This window comes from Carlito syrichta, unplaced genomic scaffold (genome assembly GCF_000164805.1).
Source record: "Carlito syrichta isolate Samal-C Ts95f unplaced genomic scaffold, Tarsius_syrichta-2.0.1 Scaffold286965, whole genome shotgun sequence".
NCBI lineage: Eukaryota > Metazoa > Chordata > Mammalia > Primates > Tarsiidae > Carlito > Carlito syrichta.
Genome location: NW_007231061.1, coordinates 18889 through 36718, shown reverse-complemented (window position 1 = coordinate 36718; position 17830 = coordinate 18889). Strand labels below are relative to the sequence as shown.

Sequence of the window (17830 nt, the reverse complement as noted above, 5' to 3'; positions counted from 1 at the left end):
CCACTGCACTCCAGTCTGGGTGACAGAGTGAGACTCCAACTCAAAAAAAAAAAAATAATCTGATTTTGCTGAGCACAACCTTGTAAGATTCCAAAGGAAGTATGTACTCACTCAACACAACCCCCCTCCCTTACCTAAACGAGGGTATAAGACCCCACGTCTCCTGTTCTGGGGTGCTCGAGCTTGACTTGGATGCATGAAATTCTCGGCCCACTGTGCTAGCCAGCATAATAATGTGCCACTTCCTATAATAGTCTTGGTGTCATGATCTCTTTATTTTTCCTGCTACAAAGGGATCCTCCCAACTCAGTCTCCTGAGTAGCTAGGATTACAGGCACACACCACCACACCTGGCTAGTTGTTCAATTTTTTTGTAGAGACACAACTTCACTATGTTGCCCAGGCTGATCGCAAAACCCTGGGCTCAAGCAATCCTTCCACCTTGCCTCTCAAAGTGTTGGGATTACAAGTGTGAGCCACTGCACCTGGTCCTGGACTCTGATTTTCATTACTATAATCATTGCTGCCATCATCAGAACTACCACCTGTTGAGTGCCTCTTATATACCAAGCACAGTATAACTCACTTTATGCTCTCACAACCTATGAGTATGAATTAGCCTCAGAGAAGTCAAGAGAACCAACCAAGGTCCTACAATACTAAGAAGCTGCCCTGAGAACAGGCCTGTATGACTCCAGGGCTTCTACCAATATCGTTTAACAAATTATTAAATAATAACAAATACAAATCATAACAAATCATTAAAGAAGAAAACATTTTATTCTGCAGGCTATGTAGAAGCCTACATCAAATAAGTACATAGTATATATCATACAAGAATCATAGCCTCTGCCATGGTCAGCAGGCTCTTAATTATCCACAGCTCAATAACAGAAAAGGGTTTCCTTCTCACCTGCAGTAGAGTCAACATTCTCCCAGGCAGCTGCTCCCCCAAGCACATCATCCACTTCTTTCAGCTTTGGATACTTCCGATTTGTTACCTAACAAACAAAAACAAACCTTCAGACTTCAAGTAATTGGATGATACAAACCTGGGCTATCAAGTCAAAACTGCCTTCAAGTGTCTCCTAGACTCTTCCATCAACAAAGATTGGAGATATCCCAAATGAAAACAAAGTCCCTGCTCTCACAGAGTGGCAGAATTCATTGGAATTTACAAGATCCATGATTGGGTTGTCCCCCAAGTAGAACACAGAGATTCAGCTGTCAGAGCTTCCCTACAACAAAGACTGGGCCAGGCACAGTGGCTTATGTCTGTATTCCCAGCCCTTTGGGAGTCCAAGGCAGGGGAGTGACTGGAGCCTAGGTGTTCAAAGTTACAGTGAGCTATGATCCCACCATTGCACTCCAGCCTGGGTGACAGAGTGAGACCTTACTGGTGCATCTCTTGCTGATATAATGGCCAAGAGGAATCAGAAACCTGAAGTTAGAAAGGCTCAACAAGAACAAGCTATCAGGGCTGCTAAGGAAGCAAAAAAGGCTAAGCAAGCATCTAAAAAGACTGCCATGGCTACTGCTAAGGCGCCCACAAAGGCAGCACCTAAGCAAAAGATTGTGAAACCCGTAAAGGTTTCTACTCCCCAAGTTGGTGGAAAACACTAAGTTGGCAGATTTGATATTTAAATAAAGATCTGACCATAAAAATAAATAAATAAAGTCTCTACAAAGATTGGAGAAAGCACTACACTAAGTATCCCAACCACTAATCCCCAGACAGAGAACTTTCAAAATAGGTCACACATGACTTCTTTCATGAGTTTCATCAGATAGCCTTGAAATTTCAAGAGTTCACTCTGCCCATAGTTTCAGACTCTAAACACACACAACACAACCGCAAGGTGGAGTAGTACGCAAACATTAAGAATGAGGTAGCACCAGCAGGGCTCAGTGGCTCAGCCTGTAATCCCAGCGCTTTAGGAGGCTGAGATGAGTGGATTGCATGAGCCCGTGGGTTCGAGACCCACCCAGGCAACTTGGCGAGACTGCATATCTACAATAAATCAAAAAAATTAGCCGGGTGTGGTAGCACGCATCTGTAGTTTCAGCTACTTGGAAGGCTGAGGTGGAAAGATCGCGGAGCCCAGAAGGTCGAGGCTGCAGTGGCCGGAAGCGGCCACTGCACTCCAGCCTGGGTGACAGAGTGAGACTCCAATTCAAAAAAAAAAAAGAATGAGGTAGCACCAATATGCTCTAACTTCCAAAAATGAAAGGTATTCTAAAAAGTAAAGATGTATAATCAAGGGAAAATAACATATTATAATAATACAGTGTATATTATTTGCTAATTGAACACCTACTGCATTCTAGGTTTTATTTTAAGTATTCAGAATAGAACACAGAAGGAAGCAAAACAGAAAAACCCCTGCCCTCCTAGACCTTATGGCCTAATTTAAATAAAGCACATAAGAGAAGTACATGATATATTAAAAGGTAATGAGTCCTCTGGAAAAAACACAAGGAAGGAGGGAGGATACATTGGAAGGAGAGAATGTAATTTAAAATAGGAGAATCGTATAAATATTAAGACAAGACAGGCCGGGCACGGTGGCTCAAGCACTTTGGGAGGCCAAGATGAGAGGATTGCCTGAGCACACGGGTTCAAGACCAACCTGGGCAACTTGGTGAGATCTCATCTCTACAATAAATCAAAAAATTAGCCAGGCATGGTAGCCCGCGCCTGTAGTTCCAGCTACTTGGAAGGCTGAGGCGGAAGGATCGCCAGAGCCCAGCAGGTCGAGGCTGCGGTAGCCATGAGCGTGCCACTGCACTCCAGCCTGAGCAAGAGTGACATTCCGACCCTCCCCCCCAAAAAAATCCAAGACGGAATAGGTAGCTATCTAGGGGAAGAAAGAACCTGACAAAATAATATGTCCAAAGGCCCTCGTGGCACCATGTGTGCAATGGGACCTCCTCCAGGAGGCCGGTGTTATTGGGCGAAAGAGCAACAGGAAGAGCATCAGGACTCAAGATCGGAAAAGCAAGTTTGAAAAGGGTCAGTGTCAGAGCCGGGTCAGCTCTGGGAGAACTCTGGCATTTACTCTGAGTGCGTTGGGACTCCGCTGAGGGTTCTTGGGCACAGCACGAACTCTATCTGACGAGGCTTTAACAATCTCTCTCTGGCCACTGTTTCGAACACAGCGAAGGGTGCAGGCGCGGGAGCAGGAGGCTCGACGAGGACGTGAGCGCAAGAGCCCAGGGAAGGTGACCGCAATAATCCAGGGGAAGTGGACACAGTAGCCCAGGGGCGGTAGCTGCAATAGCTCGGGGGGAGTGACCGCGGTGAGCGCGGTGGGGAAGGCGAGCTACGGCCTGGCCGTGGGGTGAGAAACGGCTGAATTCCGGGCGAATTCGAAGTTAAGACCCGCAGGCCCTGCCGCCGACCTACAGGCGTGACAGAGAAAGAGCGGACAGAGGCCGATGCCGTGGCCGGTGGGATCATCCTGCCGTCGGGTGGAGCAAGAGGCCCGCGAGAGGCGCCCGCGGCCGGCGCCGGCCCCGGGATCCCACCTTGCGAGTGATGTTGTGCACATAGGGGCACGTGTTGCAGGCGAAGCGGTGGCAGCGCTGTCCCTCTTCTACGATCAGCCCGTTCCCGCAGCCGGGACAGAAGAGCAGCATCGCCCCCGACGCCCGCAGGTTCCGGGTCTCGGCGGCTCCCCCCGGAGCCGCGGTGGCCGCTGGGCGGTGACGTGCCGTCCGCCCGAGCTCCCATTGGCCCTAGCAGACGTCCCGCCCCCACCCAACCAACAGACCCGCCGACTTTGCGCCCCAGCCAGCCCCGCGGGAGGCGGTCCCGCACTTCTTGTTGGCCCTGGCGGTCGCCCGTCCCCGCGGCGCACCAGTGGCTGAGCTGGCTCGCCGGGGCGGGCCGCAGCTCCTGCGCGTGCGCGCTTCTCCTCTCACGCGCGGTCCGGGGCCCGCCGAGGGCGGCTGCTGCCGGCGGCCCTGGAGGCGGCGGAGGCGGTGAGCCGGTCCGAGGCCCAGGAGGACGATGAGGACGAGGAAGAGGCGCTGCCGCACTCCGAAGCGGTGGACGTGTTCCAGGAGGGTCTCGCCATGGTGGTGCAGGACCCGCTGCTCTGCGATCTGCCCATCCAGGTGCGCGCGGGCTGGGAGGGCGGGGCTGGGGAGGCGGCTGGGCCCTGAAGGTGGCAAATGGCGCGCGGACGCATCCCGGAGGTACCGATGAGGGGCGCGGGCCGACCCCGGAGCTGCTCGTGGGGGCGCGGGCGAACTTGAAGGTGCTGATTGGAGCGCGAATTGCCCCGAAGGTGCCCATGGGGGGCGCGGGCCGACCTCTAAGGTGCTGCTGGGGGCGCGGGCGAACCTGAAGGTGCTGATGAAGGCGCGGCCGAGGGCCTGGGCGTAACCAAGAGCCCTAACCTGGGCCGGACCTTGGGTAGGGCTAGCCAGGCACCCGCCGAGGCCACGGAATTTAAAGGAGCACTAGAAATCTCTCTAGTCGGGATAAATAACATAAATCTAATATTCTTGGAAGTTAGTGGCCGGGTGTCGTGACTCACGCCTGTAATCCCAGCACTTTGGGAGACCAAGACGGCAGGATCACTTGCAGCCAGAAGTTTGAGATAAACCTGAACATAGCAAGAACCCGACTCTTAAAAAAAAAAAATTTTTTTTTGGAGTCGGAGTCTGTCGCCCGGCTGGAGTGCAATGGTATGCTCACAGCCACCACAGCCTCGACCTCCTGGGCTCAGGCGATCCTTCCGCCTCCGCCCTCCAAGCAGCGGGAACTAGACATGCGCTACCACACCCGGCTAATTTTTTGATATACTTGAGAGAGGAGGTCTCACCAAGTTGCCCAGGCTGGTCTCGAACCCGTGGGTTCAGGCAATCCTCTCGCCTCTGCCTCCCAAAGTGCTGGGGTTACAGGCATGAGCCACGGCACCCAGCCTATTTTGTTTATTAAATAAATAAATAAAAATGATTTATTTAAATAAATAAATAAAAATGATTTATTTAAATAAATAAATAAAATAAATTCTGAGGGGAACTCAGAAGCTCTTTCAAGCTCTGTTCTGTTGGGTAGGGTAAGTCTGTGGCTACCCCAGAACCTCGGGCATGGCCTGTGAGTTTCTCTCTCACCAGCCCTGCTAACATCTTCCTCCCTGTGATAGCACAGGCCATGTAGCCTCAAGGGTGGATGGTGGCTGGGTGGCTCAGCCTGTAATCCCAGCACTTTGGGAGGCCGAGGCGAGAGAATTGCCTGAGCCTGCGGGTTCAAGACCAGCCCGGGCAACTTGGTGAGGGCTTGTCTCTACAGTATATCAAAAAATTAGCTGGACGTGGTAGGGCAGGCCTGGAGTTCCAGCTATGTGGATGGATGAGGCTAAAGAATCGCCTGAACAGGTTGAGGCTGGGGTAGCCATGAGTGTGCCACCACACTCCAGCCTGGGCAACAGAGAGAGATTCTGACTCAAAAAATAATAATAAATAAATAAATAAAATATCAATAATCATTGATGTTTTTTGGGTGCCCTGGTAGATTTTGCGCATCCACCTTAACCAGGTCATAGGGCTCTGGCCTGGATCCTAGTGATCAGAGACTCTCAGCGTGAACTGACAGGCCATGTGTGCCCTGATCCAGCCCCTGGGGGTGATCCTTACGTGAATTCACCTGCCTGTTGGCTTGCACCTCTTTCCCGAGAGACTCTGGACACTTTGGAGATTAAAAATGTAGGTGGACCATGAGACTGGGATGCTGTAAAAGTGGGAAACCCTAACAGATAGGCAAGAGCCCCTTCTCTTCCTTGCCCCTCATAAAATGGAGCACCACTTTTTGGTCACTATCAGCTTGTTCTTCCTTGTTGTTGTTTAGGGTTCCCACTACCACTTTTGTTTTTTTCTAGGTTACTTTGGAAGAGGTCAATTCCCAAATAGCATTGGAGTATGGCCAAGCAATGACAGTCCGAGTGTGCAAGATGGATGGAGAAGTCATGCGTAAGTGCCACCCTCCACCACTGACGCCACATGGCCTGTGCTTTCATAGGGAGGAAGATGTTAGCAGGGCTGGTCAGTGAGAAACTCACAGACCATACCCACGGTGCTGGGGTAGCCACAGACCTTCCCTACCCAACAGAACAGAGCTTCTGAGTTCCTGAGGCTGTGGCTGTGGGTTCCCACCGTGGATCTTCTCCTATCCGTGTCCATTCACAGCCGTGGTTGTAGTACAGAATGCCACAGTCCTGGACCTGAAGAAGGCCATTCAGAGATACGTGCAGCTCAAGCAAGAGCGTGAAGGGGGCATTCAGCACATCAGCTGGTAAGCAGAGCAGCAGCTCCATCCTTGTAGCCCCTTCTGGGACTGGTGCGGCACTACAGGGAAGTAGCTCCCAGCTCCATGTGAGAATATCACCACTGAAGTGATGAGGGTTCTGACAGGGTGGGTGCTGTGCCTGGGACCCCTGCCTTAGCTATTCTTTCTAGACATATTGGCTCCTTCATCTACATTACCCCTCTCAAGGGGGAATGGATATCTATGCTTGGGAACACCTGAGGGCATTTTCAGTGTGTCTAAAAGTGGCCTCCCTAGTTATGGATGGTGCACCTGCCAGTGGCTCCCATCTCCTCCTTACCTGGATGCTGTCAGCCTTCACTCCTATTGGCTCAAGGGTCCTGTTAACTGAGTCTTAGCACTATCACCTACTGCATTAGCAAGATATGTTTGGCCTACCCACCCCATACAGCCCTTTGAGAGCAGTGCCTCCTTGCAGCTGCCTCGAGCCTGATGCACACATTGTACAGGAGAAAAGCCCAGAAGGGAGGACAACTTCATCAGGCCCCATAGGGCCAGATACCACAAGCCCCCGTCTTGGACAGCCACTGACCTCACTCTGCTTGGGGCCTGTGGTTTACCTGAGCCCCTCTGTACAGGTCCTATGTGTGGAGAACATATCATCTGACCTCCGCAGGAGAGAAGCTCACAGAAGACAGGAAGAAGCTTCGAGAGTAAGTGCAGGCCACATCTTGAACCCTCTAGTCCCCCATGCTGCAGGAGGCTGCAGCCCCCTCCTGGGAGGCAATACCTACAAGCAGCTTTCTTGGGGCCCTCCCCACTAGGAGAGTGGCAGGCAGAGCAGCAGCCAGAAGTCCTGCTGTCAGGGCTGCACAAGCAGGAGGAAGAAGATGAGAGTGGGCATGGAAGTCAAGAGGCTGCCCTACCACAGGGACCAGTGCCGTGTGCATCTTTGGGAGGATGGCCACTGCCACCTCCTGGCCTTTCTGGATGCCACACTCATCCCCACCTGTTGTTTTGCTTGGTCCCTCACAGGCTTCAGGTGGGTAGTCACAGATGTCTACGTTTGTAGGTCAGACATCATACACCTTTCCTTCTTTTTCAGTTATGGCATCCGCAATCGGGATGAGGTTTCCTTTATCAAAAAGCTGAGGCAAAAGTGAAGCTCCAGATAACAACAGCTCTATTCACTGGTGGTCAAGCCTCTCCCTAGCAGGATGGAGTCCTCGAGTCATTGTTCCCCTTTCACAGAAAGGATGTCAAGGTGTCTTCACCCCAGGTGTGTCCAGTGGAAACTCAGCATGAACCTTGAGGCCCTCAGGACTAAGACAGAGTGAACCAATGCACCATTCTTTCCTGTGTACTTGGCCTGAGACTAACCAGAATAAACCTGTTTGCTTCTTAATTTGAAAAGTCAAAAAGCCAGAGTACCCTGGGTAGGAGGGTCTGAGGCTGCTTTATCACAGAGCAGAAGTGAGGGGAGAGAACTGGTGCAGGAAGGTACTAAAGTCCAAGATGCCACACCTGAGCCCTGTGGCCACACCACTCCCCAAATCACACAACTATTGCCATGATTTCCACAGCAAGGAGGGAATAAAAGTAGAGCAGCTAGCATTCTGTTTCTATTTGTGGGGAAACAAAGGCCTATGTTCTTGAGCTTACAGGGGAAGCGAACGTGTAGTGTAGACTCGGATGGGCCGTCAGCCTCAGCCCCAGCCCATAGAGTTCACCTGCAGCGGTGCCTTCACCAGGCTCTGGAGAAGGGAAGGCGGCATGTGGTGGAGACTGGTGCTGCTAGGCATGGGGGGGCAAAGTGACAGCACATCCCTAGGTCCTTGTCACAGCATCAGCTACCAGCCACTCTGGGAGGGAAGCTAGGTGTGCCTACCTGACCAGAGCACTTCATTGGGAGGCGAAAGAGCTGGTGGCTGCAACAGACACTTAGTTTCCTGCCCTGGGCAATTGTGAGTTGGAGGCCAGGGGCCAGCAGGACCTCCCTCCACAGCCCCCAGCCAGAAACCAAGCATGAAGAAGCCCTGGTCAAGTTAGTGGCAGCTAAAACGCTCCCGGTCCATTTATTGGCCACACGAGGTGGTCGTCAAGAGACTAGTTAGAAGGTTATCACAGGAACTCATGTAGGAAATGCCCAGCAGTATGGGGTTCAACAGAAGTGAACAAGGCACAAGAGGTCTGCATATAGGCAGCAGGCCAGTCCCCACGTGCAGCGGGTGAGTCCACAGGCCTTTGAGGCTAAGGATGGCGCCATGGCTGTCTGGCTGGCTGTGGCCACGCTGGTGCCTGTTGCTGCTGGTATCTGTGGCCTGCTCAGTGGAGCTGGGCATCCAGTTCATACTTCTCACAGAACTTGTCAGTGAAGGGGATGCAGGTGAGGAACTCGCACCACTCACAGCGCACAGGATAGAAGTAGAAAAGGACTACCAGGCCAGCCAGGAGGCCCAAGAAGACCACCTGAAAGACGATGATCTGGCAGCGCTTGCGGTACAGGTCAAACTTGCCGAAGCTGATGTAGGGCAGGAAGGCAAAGGAGAGGAAGAGGCCACTGATGAAGCCCGAGATGTGGGCGAAGTTGTCGATCCAGGGCAGCAGCCCAAAGGTGAAGAGGAAGAGCACCACAGCTAGCAGCTTGAAGAAGGCGCGCCAGGGCCGTGCCAGGATCTGCCAGCTCTGGAAGAGCTCCACAAAGAGGCAGGCTAGGATGCCAAACTGTGAGCCAGCCGGGCCCACCTGTGAGTGATATAGGTGGCTGTGAGTCAGATGGTCTGAGCAGGCCCCCTGGGCCCAAGGCCTCATCTCCCACTTCCCAGGGCCCAGGGCGAGTCAGGACCAAGGAGCTAAGTGGATCTGCTCCCAGGGTGGGCACTGTGGAGATGCATTCGCACCAGGCCCCTGGTACACATGGGAAGGTCCCCACCCTGCGGGCAACCTTACCTCTGCCCGGTAGGGCAGAAAGATAGCACTGGCCAAGTTGCCAGTGACACCACTCAGCAAGTAGATGATGGCAATGCGGTGCCAGCCTGCCAGCTTCTCCAGGTCCCTCAGGACAGTCATCTGGAAGCACACGGACACCAGGCAGTGCAGGATCCTGTGGGCAGAGGTGGGTGGAAGTGGGGAAGCACTCAGGAGGAAAAGTGACTTCTCTGCCCCTCAACCGGTCGCTCCTCCTGGGATCCCCGAGGCCACCCAGTCAGCCCACAGTGTCACTTGCCCTGCGTGCAGGAAGAGGGACAGCCACAGGCGGTAGAACTGGTCAGGCACCTCAGGGTTGAGGAAAGGTAGGAGCCCACACACGTCATCCATGCAGTGCACCTGTGCAGAATGGCACATCAGCAGCCACAGTTGCTGGGGGAGGGGAAGGATGCTAATCCCGAAGGGTTACCTGAGAGCAGAGTGTGGCCTCCTCGTGGAAGTAGCCCCTCATGAAGTCACAGTACTCCCGGGAGGTGATCTCACACCTGGAAGTTCAGGCCAGGGCTTGGTGGAAGGTGCCACTCTAGAAGGGGACTGCTGGGGCCCAGGGGTGGGTTTCAGCCCCACCTGTCCACTTTGGCCCTGGGTAAGTCCAGATCCCTTCTCGCCCCATACCCCTTGGCTGCTAGGTCATTTCAGGACTTGGTAAGAAGAGCACAGCCCAGGAAACAGCTGCACCACACACAGGCACTCCCACACCTACCTGCCCTTGGTGCCGATGCAGCAGGGTCTGCCCGTGATGACACAGTCCATGTGAGGATGGTTGGTGTGGTTCCCAGCACTGTTTTTGGTGCAGATCTGGGTCGCAAATAGGGACACCCTGGGTCAGGGCCTCCCCAACCCTCTGCCCCACACACCTTCAGGGGTCAAGGCCAAGACAGGCAGGTTCATAAGGTAGAAGGCAGGCCTTCCTCGGTGGCAAGCAGACCACCACACCCTGAGCCTCAGCAGAGCCATCAGCCAAGCTGGAATGGTGGCATTTGGCCTACCACGTCTCCTAGTTCTCTTGCTTTGACCACATGCTCAGAGGGGCAGGCAGTGGCGTGGCATCTGAAAACAGTTGGTCCCACCACACGAGTATCTGCCATCACAAATGGGTGGGGTGTGGCTTCTTCCCCCTCATGACAAGGGTGACTTCCCAACTCACCGGCCACTTGGTGATGTCTTCTGGCCACTCGTGGGGGTCTTCAGAAGAGGGTTCATCACACACCCTGCATGAGGCAGGCACGTGGTAGGACACTGCTTCAAGCCCCTAGCATCGGTACCTTTCCACCCAACTCACCCTCTCCATCACACCCCCCCAGGAAGGCTGGGCAAAAGCAAGTAAGAGAGTAGTACCAGGACTGACCTGGGATCCTGGTGGCAGACAGAACCAAACTGTCTCTTGTGGCCAGCAAGGTCTGGGGCACTGGGATGGATGGGCCACTTCACCCACACTGCCAGCGTGGACTGAGGATGGGGACAAAGCCTCTGGTCAGCCCTCCCCTTGCTCAGTTCAGTCAGGGCAACATGGGGGCTAAAGGAGTCAGGAATCAAAGACAAAGCCCCTGAGGCCTACTCTCCAATGTGACTACTTAGCCTCTATAAATTAGCACTCCTGAAATGCACACCCATTTCTTACAGGTTCAGCAGCATAATTCCTATTAGCTTAAAATTGGAAACAACCTCTGTATCCTAAATCATGGAACTGGCATAAACTATGACACTTATGTATAAGATAATGTTATAAAAGCTTGGATGAGTTTTTTTTTTGAGTTGGAGTCTCACACTGTCGCTCAAGCTGGAGTGCAGTGGCACGCTCACGGCCACTGCAGCCTCAACCTGCTAGGCTAAGGCGATCCTTCTACCTCAGCCTTCCAAGTAGCTGGAACTACAGGCATGCGCCACCACGCCCAGGAAATGTTTTGAATTGTTGTATAGATGAGGTCTTGCCAAATTGCCCAGGCTGTTCTCGAACCCCTGGGCTCATCAGGCAATCCTCTCACCTTGGCCTCCCAAAGTGCTAGGATTATAGGCGTGAGTCACTGCACCCAGCCTGGATGAATCTTTTTTTTTTTAAACTGCTGCTCGGTGGCTCAACCTGTGATCCCGTGCCTTTGGGAGGCTGAAGTGAGTGGATTGCCTGAGCCCATGGGTTCGAGACCCGCCTGGGCAGGTGAGACCTCATCTCTACAATAAAATCAAAAAATCAGCCGGGTGTGGTAGTGCGCCTGTAATTCTGGCTACTCGGAAGGCTGAGGCGGAAGGATCGCCGGAGCCCAGCAGGTCGAGGATGTGGTGCCCGGGAGCGGCCACTGCACTCCAGTCTGGGTGACAGAGTGAGACTCCAACTCAAAAAAAAAACTGCTTAGGGGACAAGACACATGCTGAAAAAGTGCGCCAAATTAAGAAAAAAAAATCATCTGTGGGGCCAGGAAATGGAGAAAGATGGGATCGGAAAGAAAGGTACGATGTGCCAAAGATGAGAGTAAAACACAACTCGGCTAGCTGGGCCTATCTGAAGTCCCACGGTAACAGCGAACACGCACAGCACAGAGAGGGCGGGATCCGCGAGAGGAAACGCACCGAGCACTCCTCCTCGGAGGTCTGCACGCAGCCCGACCGGTCGTTGCGCACGCAGCAGGCTGAGTGCTTCTCGCGCTCGCGCGCTGCGCGAATGAAGCTGTGCACCTGCGGGTCTTGGCGCATGCAGGGCGAGAACTTGGCGCCCAGGTGGATGAGGGCCTCCTGCGTGGGTGAGGAACATGCAGCCGCGCCCCGACAGCCCGCCCGCCGCGCTCCGCCCCCCGCCGCGCTCCGCCCCCCGCCCTCACCGAGCTGGGCCCGATCCAGAAGTTCTCCTGCTGCACGTACTTGACGTTCTCGTAGACCCCGCGGTTCCGCAGCACCTGCGAGGTGGGGGGCCGGATCAGACAGGCCCACTCGGGCCCGTCCTCAGAGCAGGGCAGGAGCGGGTCCCGAACTCGGACTCACTCCTCGGGGCCCAGGAGGGCGCGGAGACTCACCGAGTCCACCGTCTCGTGCTGCGAGAAGCCCACGGGCGCGATGCCGTAGATGCACACGGCCAGCACAGTGACAAGCGAGTGCACGAAGGTGAGCCAGTAGGTGAAGAAGGGCCTGCGGGTCGCAGCGTCAGCGGAGCGTCCCCAGCCGGGCCCCACCCCCGCCCGGGCGCCCCCCGCCCAGCCCCCCTCACACCTGTGGTCATCCATGTCCTCGATCTGGCGCCTGACGTAGCTGTCGATGCGCTTGCGGTAGGTGCGGTTGGTGAGCCGGCCCACCATGCCCAGCCCGTACGGCCGTTTCTCCCTGGCGAAGAGCTTGCGCACGGGCACCGCGATGCGCTGGCCCCGCCGGGGCCCGGCCGCGCTCACCACCTCCTGCCGCAGCCGCACCTTGGGCTGCGGGGCCACGCCCTCCTTCTGCTTCCGCCAGCCACGCTCCAGGGGCCTGGGGGAGCCGCGTGTTCCCCTCTGCCCAGGGTCGCCTGCCCCGCCCCCGCCCCCGCCCGCCAGTCCTCACCCCGCTGCTGACCCTCCCGGGGGAACCAGGACACACGCCCGTCTCTGCCCAGCCCAGCGGCAGGAGTAACAGCCCGCGTCCAGCATCTTCTTCAGTAAAGAGCAACCCGCGGGGGAGGAGCCAGCTGGTGCCACCAGAGGCCCTGCCCCTGGCAAGTATTAGCCAACAGGGGACACTGAGGTCATGCCCAGCCCAGGGCCTCCTAGCCACGGCGGCCAGGCCGGCTTCCCAGTCCGCCGGGTGACCTTTGCTGTAGCCGCCAGACGGCGTGTGCCCCAGCCTCACTCGGACAGCCAGAACTCTCCCTCCTCCTGCCCCGCGCTCACAGCATCAGGTGGCTGCGCTCAAGCTCGCGGCGCTCCAGGGCCCCGCCCGTGAGGTCTGCCTGCTCTGGGGTCTCCTCCCAGTCCTTGAGTGCTGCCTCCGATGGGGACTCAAAAACTTCATCTGGGTAGGTGGACAGCTCCTCATGGAGGATACCTTCCTGAGCAAACACGTGAGGTCAGAGTGGACACAGGGATGGAGGGAACAGAGTGACATCCTGGGCACTTCTTACCCGGGCAAAGAAGGATGTGTCCAGCTCCTCAGGGAAGTCAGCCGTGTCTTCCTCCAGAAAGCTGGCAGGAGTAAAGCTTCGCCGCGGCGCCCGGCGCAACGTGCCATCCCTAACCGAGCGGCCCTGGGAGCGAGGAAGTGAGCACAGGACCTGGCGGCCAGCCTGGCCCCCACCCTCGTCCTTGGCCCACGCGCCTACCTTCACCAGGGCTGCAGCTGCCCGGAAGCTCATCTTGGCCACTGACTCGCGCTTGCGCCGTCGGGGAAGCCGGTTGAAACCTGAGCGGGAGCTGGAGAAGGAGCAGAGGGAGGCAGCCCCTGGTGTGATGGGCGTGTGCGGGGCACTCAGGCCATCCACAGTGTCATCAGCCACGCGGAAAGCCCGGCCGCGGGCAAGGGGGTCTATGATCTGGCAGAGGGGAGGAGATGCTGAAGTCAGGGGCGGGTCAGCGCCACAAGGGCTCCTCGCCCACCCAGGCCCACACACGCCTCACACAGAGCGCATACCCGCTGCTCTCCTCGTTCCCGTGGGCCCCTGGACAGCTACAAGGGCATCGCCCCCACCCCCAGCACCAAAAGAGGTCCCTCCCCTGCTGGCAGTGCCTCTGCACTGCTTTCCCATTCAGACCCCATCCCAAAGACCCCTTCCCGGAGAGTCTCAGTTGGCTCTGTGGGACTGACTGCCCTCCCAGAGAAGGCGACCCCAAGAAAACTGTGGCCTCCCAGAGAAGCAGAGTGAGAGGTGTGCAGGAGGCAGCCGCAGGCAGGCGCACCTTCTGCATGCCCAGCTGGCACGGCCCCACATACAGCGGGGGTGGCGTCTCTGTGCTGGTCAGTGACACGTTGTCCTGGCTGGGCAAGTCCAGCTCCCGGATGACTTGGGGCTTCAGCTTCCCATAGCGCTGGCTGCAGTGCCGGATGCTCTTGCGCTGCCACTTCTGGGTACTGTCACCGTCCTTGCTGACCCCAAACCAGTCAGCTGTCCCCCTGGCATGGGAGGGACTAAGCTAGGTGCCGCCAGCTCGCCTCCTCCCACACCGGAGGCTTCAGTGGCAGCATGCTTCCCCAGTGGGTGTGCCTGCCACTCCAGGGGCTGGGGTCGAGGGGACAAGGTCCAATGCAGAGGACAAGTCATGTCAGTCCTGGCCCTCCCCCAACAGGGAGCCAACTCCACACTCTACCAGATCACAGTGTGCAGGCCTTGCCCAGAGTGCTTCCCACAGGGTTGAGGGAGAGACACTGAGTCCAGAGAGGGAGCTGAGCGTTCACCCTATGGGAGGTTGGGTAGCCAAAACCAAGGACACCACAGCCCAGGCAGGCTGTCGACAGCACTTGGACATGCAAATTAAACAAGCCAGCATCTGCCAGTAGAAGTTCCAGGGGCTACCCAGCTCCCAGGAGGCCACATTCCATGCACACACCGGAAAACACTGACACGCTCATGACCTGCACGAGGTACCTGAGCAGGGACCAAGAGAGAGACTGGCGCTGCGGGAGAGCCCTGCGGGCAGCCCGGGCTCCCAAGAGGGGCAGAGTGTGGACACGCCCAAAGTGAACTTGCCGGCTGCTGAAGGCCAGAGCACCAGAATAGCAGAGACAGAGAAGGAGATCGTAAGTGCTGGAGGGAGCACAGGGGATGGCAGCGGTCGGTGCCGGAACAGGAGGAAGACTGGGGGATGCGGGGACAGAGATCTAGAAGACAGCTGAGCCAGGAGGGGCCCTGTCCCATTCCCAGCCACGGTGTACTGGCCTCTGCCCCCCAAGCCCACCCTGAAGAGCAGTCAAGCAGTATGATACCTGCGGATGGTCTGTGTGATGGACATCTGGCGCTGCAGCACTGGCCGCCGGGGCTCATGGTGGGGCGAAGAGACGTGGACCGCCTCAGCTGGCATGCTCACACTCCGCAGGAAGGCCTGGCGCCTCAGGGGCTGCGCAACAGGGTCACAGTGAAGGGTCTGGGCAGGGCACACCCACAGCCCCTGCAGACCAGAGCCCACCTGCAGGAAGCCGGGCTCCTCTGCTGCCAAGGGCACCACAGCTGGGATGTCCAGCTTCAGCCACGGAGGCTTCTTGCGCTGCAGACTGCTGGTGCTGTCCCTGCGGGCCTCACTCATGGTTCCTGGTGGAGCCAGCCAGGCCTGGGGTGTGGAGTGTTGCTCGGTAACAACGGTGCTGACAAGACCTCTGAAGGTTTGGGCCCAGACCCAGGAGGAGAGAGAAGCAGTGATAAGCCCCACCGAACCACCTGTGGCTCCTGCTGTCCGAGCCCTGCTGTGTGCTCAGCACCAACATGCTCTAAGCCTGCCCGGCTCATTCCCACCAGACAGTGCTGGCACAGCCTAGGTCCACAGACGGTATGACTACTCCATGAGATAGCTATTTGAGTGCCTACTGTGATCAAGATGTTGTTCTAGGTACTTGGGACACATTGGTGGAGAAACAAGACAAAACCCCTGCCCTCCTGGACCTTACGGTCTAGACAAAAAAACCTGTAAATGAGTGAATGTACTGTGTTAAAAGATGCCAAGGGCGATGGGGAAAAAAACAGCAGATGATGGTTCCTTGGCGGGGCAGCAGGGCCTCCAGGTGAGGTGACATCTGAGCAAGACTTGAAGGAGGGGAGTGGGCACAGCTGGGGTGTGGGGGGCTCTGCACCCAGGGAACAGCCAGTGTGAGGTTTTAGTACCCAGAGCAAACCTCAGGCCAGCCTGACCGGGCCTCACCCTCATAACTGCTTTGACTTCCACCACAGAGACAGAAGGCCCACTATGCACATGAAAGCCTGTAAGGTATATGAGACTGGTCCAGTGCACGGTGACCACATTCAGTGGAAGAGATGGTTCCCAGGCTGGCGAGCAGCAAGCAGCTGGTGGTGTGAGGCTCCTGAGCACAAATCACTTTCTAAAAACTACATGGGGCCGGGTTCGGTGGCTCAGCTTGTAATCCCAGCGCTTTGGAAGCCCGAGGTGAGTAGATTGCCTGAGCCCGCAGATTTGAGACCAGCCCAGGCAACTTGGCAAGACCTCATCTCTACAATAAATACAAAATTAGCCGGGCGTGGTAGCGTGTGCCTGTGGTTCCAGCTACTTGGAAGGTTGAGGCAGAAGGACTGCTGGAGCCCAGCAGGTCGACACTGGGGTGGCCGTGAGTGTGGCACCACACTCCAGAGTGGGCGACAGAGTGAGACTCCAACTCAAAAAACAAAACCACCACCAAAAAAAAATACAAGGGCGCAGACACCATAATGACCACCAGGTGGCACCACAAGCCTAGAAACAGTAGTGAGGCAGTTGGGCTGAGCATCTTGGTCGCCAACTGCAAACCTACCACCCAGGCACAGGGGAAGGGCCCAGAGCAGTGAGGCACCACTGCCTGGCCACATCAAGTGACTATGAGGCAAGTCATGAAGTCCTTGGGACTCTCTCCCCTTACACTTTGGTGGTGGACCTGTCCCCGCCTCAAGAGGGAACACAGGGGTCTGGAAAATGGAGATCCAAGACTGGGGAGGTTCCCTGAGCACAACGGGGGCTACATGTAGTAGGTGGGTGGTCAGAACTCCCTGAAGCAATTTTGGGCAGAAATCCTAAAATGCCCCAGCCTCTTCAAAGAGCTACAGACCTTGACAGGCTCTAAGCTGCAGCCTCGGTAACTCACCCACTCATGCTCCCAGCACAGACTCGACTTATGAGTCCCACTCTCAGTGGCTTGGAGGAGATATAAAGAAAGCCTCACTCACACTGTGCAAATGAGGAACCTGAGGCCTAGAGAAGAGAGGCTTGCCTTGCCCGAGGTCACATACTCAGGACAGCATGATCAGCTCCTAACGGTCTTACCCCAACCAGAGACAATCCTGGACGGGGCTCACAGCATCTGTAGACCCTATACTGACCAAGGACAGACCAAGAGTGCTGCTCACAGCTCCTCCTGGTCCTACATGGACCAGAAACAGCCCCAGGTTGGAAGGGATGCTTCAGGGATGCCTTCTCCTGGTTTTTAACCCCATCACGTTCCAGCCCCTTCTCTGAGCTGACTGTGTACTTCAGGTCCCAGGAGGCAGTTGGGGGCAGAACTCAGGGAGCTCGCCAGGCATGGTCCTGGAGTTTTTCCAACCACATGATCCCCAGAAGTGCCTCTCCCCTGCCCTCACCGGGCTTGATCTCAGAGGTAAGGCCAAGGCAGCATTTGTCTTAACACCACTGTCCCTTGGACACCCTGCCCTGCTGAGCCCACAATATCGGGGGGCAGTTCTAACATGCAGGTCACCTAACCAAGAATTGGGCAGGACGAGATTCCTCTGGAACTGAACCAGGAGACCAGCATTCAGCATCTGACGTGTGCCCCAAACCCAGCCCAGACCTGTATGTCCCCTGAGTGGCCAGGATGCACACCTTCCCTGTCATCCCTCAGACTTCCTGCCATGATCACGTGGACTGTAGCAAGACTGCCCTGCTGGTAAGGAGTTGGTCAGCAGGGGCCACCTCTGAGATCCAC

At 56.1% G+C, this 17830-nt stretch overlaps 3 protein-coding genes across 4 annotated transcripts; 1 reads left to right on the top strand and 2 right to left on the bottom strand.

The window, feature by feature from the left end:
• Positions 1–913: 913 nt before the first annotated feature.
• Positions 914–3666, bottom strand: POLR3K (RNA polymerase III subunit K; the record flags this gene model as incomplete). The annotated part of the gene is made up of 2 exons (XM_008052652.1): positions 3529–3666; positions 914–1001 (listed from the first exon to the last, which is right to left on the bottom strand). Coding segments are annotated over exons 1-2 (199 nt in total), but the record flags the coding sequence as incomplete, so codon positions are not given.
• Positions 3667–3899: 233 nt separating this feature from the next.
• Positions 3900–7687, top strand: SNRNP25 (small nuclear ribonucleoprotein U11/U12 subunit 25). Its single transcript, XM_008052651.1, has 5 exons — positions 3900–4119; positions 5889–5979; positions 6196–6301; positions 6913–6987; positions 7380–7687. The coding sequence occupies exons 1-5, from the start codon at positions 4078–4080 to the stop codon at positions 7435–7437; spliced, it is 372 nt and encodes a 123-aa protein (XP_008050842.1). The 5' UTR covers positions 3900–4077; the 3' UTR covers positions 7438–7687.
• A 627-nt stretch (positions 7688–8314) lies between these two features.
• Positions 8315–15477, bottom strand: RHBDF1 (rhomboid 5 homolog 1). 2 transcript variants are annotated; one of them, XM_021709795.1, is made up of 18 exons: positions 15337–15456; positions 15137–15267; positions 14799–14906; positions 14113–14326; positions 13539–13748; positions 13341–13463; positions 13111–13268; positions 12461–12712; positions 12268–12379; positions 12076–12150; positions 11828–11989; positions 10611–10711; positions 10410–10473; positions 9966–10060; positions 9672–9747; positions 9501–9601; positions 9224–9377; positions 8315–9019 (listed from the first exon to the last, which is right to left on the bottom strand). In XM_021709795.1, the coding sequence occupies exons 1-18, from the start codon at positions 15451–15453 to the stop codon at positions 8600–8602; spliced, it is 2673 nt and encodes an 890-aa protein (XP_021565470.1). In that variant the 5' UTR covers positions 15454–15456; the 3' UTR covers positions 8315–8599. The 2 variants fall into 2 exon arrangements, with proteins under 2 accessions (XP_021565470.1, XP_008050841.1); XM_008052650.2 differs by lacking the exon at positions 14799–14906 and having other exon boundaries at positions 15337–15477.
• Between the last annotated feature and the right edge of the window lie 2353 nt (positions 15478–17830).

Bases quoted from the DNA above. Each gene is read 5' to 3' on its own strand.
- SNRNP25 (XM_008052651.1), top strand. From the start codon at position 4,078: ATGGTGGTGCAGGACCCGCTGCTCTGCGATCTGCCCATCCAG. The intron at 4,120-5,888 runs GTGCGCGCGGGC...GTTTTTTTCTAG, and splicing joins TCTGCGATCTGCCCATCCAG to GTTACTTTGGAAGAGGTCAA. The intron at 6,988-7,379 runs GTAAGTGCAGGC...CTTCTTTTTCAG, and splicing joins GACAGGAAGAAGCTTCGAGA to TTATGGCATCCGCAATCGGG.
- RHBDF1 (XM_021709795.1), bottom strand. From the start codon at position 15,453: ATGAGTGAGGCCCGCAGGGACAGCACCAGCAGTCTGCAGCGCAAGAAG. The intron at 11,990-12,075 runs GTGAGGGCGGGG...TCACCCACGCAG, and splicing joins TCTGGATCGGGCCCAGCTCG to GAGGCCCTCATCCACCTGGG. The intron at 9,020-9,223 runs GTAAGGTTGCCC...TATCACTCACAG, and splicing joins TTCTGCCCTACCGGGCAGAG to GTGGGCCCGGCTGGCTCACA.